At 42.7% G+C, this 6625-nt stretch overlaps 1 protein-coding gene across 1 annotated transcript; it reads left to right on the top strand.

The window, feature by feature from the left end:
- Positions 1–1263: 1263 nt before the first annotated feature.
- CALHM4 (calcium homeostasis modulator family member 4) lies at positions 1264–2962 on the top strand. The gene is made up of 2 exons (XM_075046385.1): positions 1264–1821; positions 2558–2962. The coding sequence occupies exons 1-2, from the start codon at positions 1264–1266 to the stop codon at positions 2960–2962; spliced, it is 963 nt and encodes a 320-aa protein (XP_074902486.1).
- The last annotated feature ends 3663 nt before the right edge of the window (positions 2963–6625 follow it).

Raw genomic sequence — 6625 nt, 5'->3', positions numbered from 1 at the left:
TTCTTGGTAAAAATGTTTATACAGGCAGTTAGACCTCTCAGAACTTAAGCACAAGTATCTGCATATTCAGATCAGCCTGAGGTATGCAATGTACAGAACTACTGGATAGCATGACCCTAGACAAAGAGTGACCCAGAGAAAATCATCAGGAGCGAAACATTTTAAAGTAACCTCTGTTTAAGTCTTGATTTGTGAGAGATGCAGAGAGCTTAGATCATACATCCCAATACTCAGAAACCAGCTCTGGAAATGTTTAACTGAAAAATTTCTATCTACCTCTATCCACAGAATGGGACTGACGATGCCTACAGAAAACCTTAAAACTTTGGATCACAAGCATGGTATATAAAAGCCAGCTTTTATCATGAGTACGTCTGAAGCTGGCTTGACACTGTGTGAATAGCAGATTACACGTTACCAAAAAAAAACCAACCACCTTACAAAGGAAACATTCAACTCGGTCAGGAAAAGAAACATGCTAGCTTCTTGCCACCTACAGGTGAAACGCTAAAATCCTCGTGGTCCAGCAGCTAACTACATCTCAGACTTTGGAGAGCAGATTGCCTCAGAACCAGAACTGACATTAAACATGAACAGAACTGGGATTCCAAACTTTGTGCAACTTATGGAATCTTTTCTGGTTTTATTTTAATGTTGAAGCATTTTAAATGCTTCATTTTTTATAATCAGTCCACTTGACAAGGCTTTGTTTGGTTGGTGGTTGGGTTTTTTATGAATAATAGCTGAAAGCTCTCCTTTTTTTTTTTTTTTTCCTAGTCCCACACCATGCTTCTGCTAATTACCATTGATTAGGAAACAGCTTGCCAATTAATCCTGACAGGGTAATCATCAGTTTGATAGCATTGCATGTCATCCAAAAGGTAGGGAGAATTTATTGTTAGTTTCAGACAATTAGCGAGGGGCTGGCAGAGTTCACAATTGCCTAAAAGCTAAATGTTCCAGAACTGCTGAGATAAATTATTGAATCAATTAAAACACATGATTGGATGTTTGTAAGTATATTTAAAGCTAGCAAACAAGCTTTTAGCTGTCATGGAGTAGAATAAAAAATTAGTGTGGGGGGGGAAAGACTAGCAGGCTTTTTTGGGGGTTGTGTTTGGGTTGGAGGTTTGTTTGGTGCTAGGTTTTTGTTAAGCTGTTGGGAGTTTGTTCTGTTCTAGTCTGCCATTAACATTAGTTAAATATAACTAAAAGCTAGTATTGACTTAAAGCAAAAGCATCTGGTAAAGAGTAAGACCTAAAATGACTTTCCTTCCAAAGTGGTTAACTTTTCTAAAAGGCAAAGAGGTTGTTGTTGCTAATGCTATAATTGCAATATTGACAATTGGTGGGCAGCAACTTTTCTCCTTTTTTACATTCAGCTGTCCCTGTCATGTTGGGCAGAACCTTATCTATGGGCTGGCTTTCCTAGGAGTTCCTGCACTGATCCTTCTGCTTGTTGGTTATGCCCTGAATAACCAGACTTGGAGGCTGGTCACAGGCAAAATTTCTCCTCTTCAGGAAGGGACTACGCCAAACCGGTTACTGCAATGCAAACTGACCTGCTTTGTCTTGTGCAGTATCACCGGGAGAGCTCTGGTTGCTCCAGTAACATGGCTAGCGGTCACCCTGATAAATGGCTCATATTATGTCTGTGCTATGAGCGAGTATGTCTCTGTGCATTATTATGGAGCTAATCCTAATGTTACTGCTAGTGAACGCAGAAGGATATTGGCTGAATTTCCATGCAGTCAGTTAGTTCCTCTGGAGCTGACCCGGGCGAGAGATGAAGTGATTCTCCTACTCCGATACCAGTCACAAGTGAGTAACTCATGTTGCTTATGTTGCCTGTGGATCTAATGATAACTGGAGTTAATTCAGTAGGCAAAGTGTTAGGATAAAACAGGATCAATATCTTCTGCCTTGAGTGCCAAATCTCTGTGAGTTCTGAAGCCCACTTTGTTCTTGTTTGTAAGTGGAACCGAACTCTAGGTGTGTAAATTACCATGCCTAGTTGCCCCATTTGTTACCTGCTACTGGAGGATATATTCTTCCTTGCGTGGTATCTTGAAAAGTGCTATCAAGTAAGACAAGTTCAAGAGCCAGGGAGGGTATGAAGTTTCTTCATTCAAGCATAGAAACGTGTGACTAAGGGGCCCAGGCTGTGAGCTCCACATGAACTAAATTAAAATCTTGGTTTAGTGTCAGACTCAACTCTAAAAGCTTACATACTGAGTTAAACAGGCTATAAGCTAATATAGGCTAGGAATTAGATGGCTTCTCTTCTCACACTAATAGGTGTGGAGGCAAAATCCTTAACAAATTATACAACAGAACGTCCTTAAATTTGACAGAAGCAACTTTACTACATGGCTACCTCCAGTAGACAGGGTTTGATGGCAACAGACCCTTACCAGGCTTATACCTTTTTAAACTTATTATTCAGGAAAAGCAAGTAAAGATCATCTTACAGATTTTCTGATGCTCGGGCATTACCACTGTGAGTATTTTTCAGCTGTAACAGGTTTTTTTTTTCCATTTTCTTTTTCTTCGTAAGGTGGCTGGCTGGCTTCTGATTGCTGTGGTAGTCATCACTGTCTTCCTGTCTTACTGCCTGGCAAGCTGTTTCTCCCCACTCAGCTTTCTACATTTCAGATACTGGAGCAGCTATGTCCATAATGAGCAGCAGCTCTTTGATGAAGCAACAGACCAGCACTCCAGGCTCTATGCTATGCAGCACGTAAAGAAGTTCTTTGGCTTTGTCCCAGGGAGTGAAAATGTAAAGGAAATCCGTATCCCATCTCTCAGAGAGTGGCAAGCCATTTCTGGACTGGCCTTTCTAAAACGGGTGGATGAGGAGCACTATGACTACAGCCTCCTCCATGACTGGGCACTCAGGGAGTCTGAGAATAGAAAATACCTGAAGATTGATGAAGACCCCGTGATCAGAACCCAGCTCTGAGGTCCAAGCCCCCACCAACACCTTGTACAAAAGCAGGAACATGTCTAGCTCCACATCAGACCTGAGCTGCTCTGAAACTTTCTGATGCCTTATGACATTGATATGTAAAGTATGCAAGCAAGTATATCTTGTTAATGTAGTCTTTTAGCACATGCCTATAAACACCTTTCCTGACGGTGCCTGACTCCTGTGGGATGTCTAGATTAGGGTGGGCTGTTTCAAGCTGCAGCTCTCTGCTTTCTAATACTTGTGGTAAAAGGATGAGTATGTACTGGGAGAAAAAGTTATTCCCAAATGCTTTTTCTTTCCTCGCATTAAAAAAATCTTTAAAAAATTTATAGCTAGACTTTGATTGGATCCTATATGTTGCTCCATTCTGTACAGAGCAAAAGCAGATATCCAGCTTTGTCTTAGTGACCCCCTAGCAGAAATGCCTTATTTCTCCCCTTCCACATCTTTTTTTTTTTGTATTATGTGACTAAAATGTACTGAGCTAACAACAAGCTAAGTCTGTGGCTACAGCAGCAGAGAAGAAACATATGGGGAAACTTCAGCAAGAAAGGCAGTATCTAGATCCAGTGATGAGAGAACTTCCAATTCTGGTATGGAGATAAAATGCCCACTGAGAGGCACAGGATGGAAGGGTGCAACATGTAGCAACTGTATGAACAAACACCTTCATGTGGAAAACAGTTCAAATGTATTCTGGCTGAAAGCAATAGCAAGGTATTTAGATATAGACTTCAAAATCTCTCAGGTGTTTGTGTGCATGCCTACTGCACCAATAGCAAATCAGGATGGGAAACAAATCTCACTCTGTGCAGTAAGGTTTGTTTTGCCTGGGACAAACTTACAATTTAGTCATACTAATGTGCCCATAAATATTACTGTGATTAAAAACTACTGAATTTAGTGAAAGAAGGCTTAATGATTTTTTGTCTGTTAATTCAGTGTGGTATGATGTGATGTTACTGCATCTCGTCTCCTCTCTAACTCCCTGTGCCGACGTTTCTAACTCTTAAGGGGGGGGAAATGTATACTGTAGCTTCTCCTAATGCTTCCTGTATTGCCTTGCCATGTACATGTGTGTGTTACAAAGCCATATGCTAGATTATAGGATGCTATCTGCTGTTAATAAATAACCCCAGACTGTTGAAGTGGAAAAATAGAATTATTTACTACATTTTACTAGAAAATGCAGGAGCTAGAAGTAAGCAGAATTGCAGATCTTAGTAAATGTGTTTGGTCCTGAAGGTTTAAACTTCTAAACAAAAGCAAGCACTTTAGCAAATGCAAACAATGTATGTGCTGAAAAACTGGAGAATGATGCGTATTTTACATCACTAAACAAATTCTTACAAATTCCCACATATGTATTTCATCTGAATCCTACACTTTCAGGTATGTGGTGGGTTGACCCTGGCTGGAGGCCGGGTGCCCACCAAAGCTGCTCTATCACTCCTCGCCTCAGCTGAACAGGGGAGAGAAAATATAACAAAATGCTCATGGGTCAAAATAAGGACAGGGAGAGATCACTCAACCAATTACTGGCACAGGCAAAACAGACTCAACTTGGGGAAAATTAGTTTAATTTATTACCAATCAAATCAGAGTAGGGTAATGAGAAATAAAACTAAATCTTAAAATACCTTCCCTCTACCTCTCCCTTTTTCCCAGGTTCAACCCCCTTCCCAAATTCTCTACCTCTTCCCCTCCAGCAGCACAGGGGCATAGGGAATGGGGGTTGGGGTCAGTTCATCCCATGTTGTCTCTGCTGCTCCTTCCTCCTCAGGGAAGGGCTCCTCACACTCTTCCCCTGCTTCAGCATGGGGTCCCTCCCACAGGAGACAGTCCTCCACGAAGTTCTCCAACATGGGTCCTTCCCATGGGCTGCAGTTCTTTGCGAACTCCTCCAGCATGGCATGCTTCCACGGGCTGCAGTCCTTCAGGGGCAGACTGCTCCAGCATGGGTCCCCCGCGGGGTCACAAGTCCTGCCAGCAAACCTGCTCCAGCGTGGGCTCCTCTCTCCACGGGGCCACAGGTCCTGCTATAAGCCTGCTCCAGTGTGGGCTTCCCACGGGGTCACACCCTCCTTTGGGCACCCACCTGCTCCAGCGTGGGGTCCTCCCCGGGCTGCAGGTGGAGATCTGCTCCACCGTGGACCTCCCTGGGCTGCAGGGGGACAGCCTGCCTCACCATGGTCTTTATCACCACGGGCTGCAGGGGAATCTCTGCTCCGGCGCCTGGAGCATCTCCTGCCCTCCTTCTGCACTGACCTGGGGGTCTACAGAGTTGTTTCTCACATATTGTCACTCCTCTCTCTGGCTGCAGTTCCCGGGTTTTTTCCCCCTTCTGAAATCTGTTCTCCCAGAGGCACTACCACGTCGCTGATGGTCTCGGCCTTGGCCCTTAGGGGGTCCATCTTAGAGCCAGCTGGTACTGGCTCTGTCAGACACAGGGAAAGCTCCTAGCAGCTTCTCACAGAAGCCACCCCTGTAGCCCCCCTGCTACCAAAACCTTGCTGTGCAAACCCAGTACAAGTTAATATAACTGCACTGTTTATATGAACTCCTTAGGAAGCAAAGTACCTCTGTTAGTAAACACAATCTCTAATTTAACTTTAAAAATCTTTATGGGTTTTTTATTTAAGTGAGATGGAACACTGTGTAATCTGGAATACATGCAACTGATTTGTGTATCAAAGTTTTGGCAAAAAAATCCCATACTGATGTCTGGATCCAAATGACAAAAAACTAACTGCTGTCTTTATTCTGTGTGGGTTCTTTCCACTTCTTCCCTTGTTTTACAGTACCACTATAAAATAACGCAATATTTGCGTGTGAGCTGCCAAATTCTTTTAACTTCTTGCTAAACTGATTTTTAAATTAAACCTCATGTTTTCCCTTTTTTTGGAAGTACTATTTGCCCTGTATTTTTTTATAGTTTATGATTTAAAATACTGAGTGGAAGTACTAGCTGTATCTGTCATTGTGAAGTCAGCCTGCCAATACACAAACAGGCTATCCCCCTGTTAGCATATATTAATCCTTAGTACTAAATACAGCTGTAGTACTATAAGTGATTTGGTGCATTTCCCTTCACTCTGCTTCCTGAAACATTTCATGGATTGGTAGTGAAGGCACAGCTTTCAAAAGAATTCATGATTACAGAAAAATCAATGAGTTGGTACTGAACAGCCTAACTGTGCCTGCTAAAACCTGAGTCATTTTACCCAAAATCAATTTAGAACTGCAGTTTGCTCACTTGAAGTGAAAATTATTCTCTTTATGTCCATGGTAAAAGTATTCTGCAACTCTGGGCTTGTAAAATGCACCTGTGGGAAAAGTGTTGGCCATACGCCCAGGAAACAGATGCACCTTCAAACTACCCTGTGTACCAAATATGCATCAGGGTCTGCTGTTGTTTAACCCTCAACAGTTTTAAATTCTTCCTTGCAGGTAGCCCTCAAGTACGGGAGCTCCCAGTATTGCAAGCCTTGACGACTCCTGTTCTGCACTTATAAGATGATGAAGCTTATGCGGTGCAACTTCTGAAATCACTGTGAACGCTTCCTGTAGAGTTTGCAGGACCTTTTTAACTCCAAGCTGTACCACCAACGCGTTTTTCCAGCTGCATCAAATGAACCTCCAATTTCAGGCTGA

This window comes from Buteo buteo, chromosome 15, assembly GCF_964188355.1.
Source record: "Buteo buteo chromosome 15, bButBut1.hap1.1, whole genome shotgun sequence".
Lineage (NCBI taxonomy): Eukaryota > Metazoa > Chordata > Aves > Accipitriformes > Accipitridae > Buteo > Buteo buteo.
The sequence above is the reverse complement of the archived record's forward strand: the minus strand, read 5'-3'. Positions and strand labels throughout refer to the sequence as shown.

Excerpts from the sequence above, each read along its gene's own strand:
- CALHM4 (XM_075046385.1), top strand. The coding sequence starts at position 1,264 with ATGACTTTCCTTCCAAAGTGGTTAACTTTTCTAAAAGGCAAAGAGGTT. Across the intron at positions 1,822-2,557 it reads TACTCCGATACCAGTCACAA|GTGGCTGGCTGGCTTCTGAT; the intron begins GTGAGTAACTCA and ends TTTCTTCGTAAG.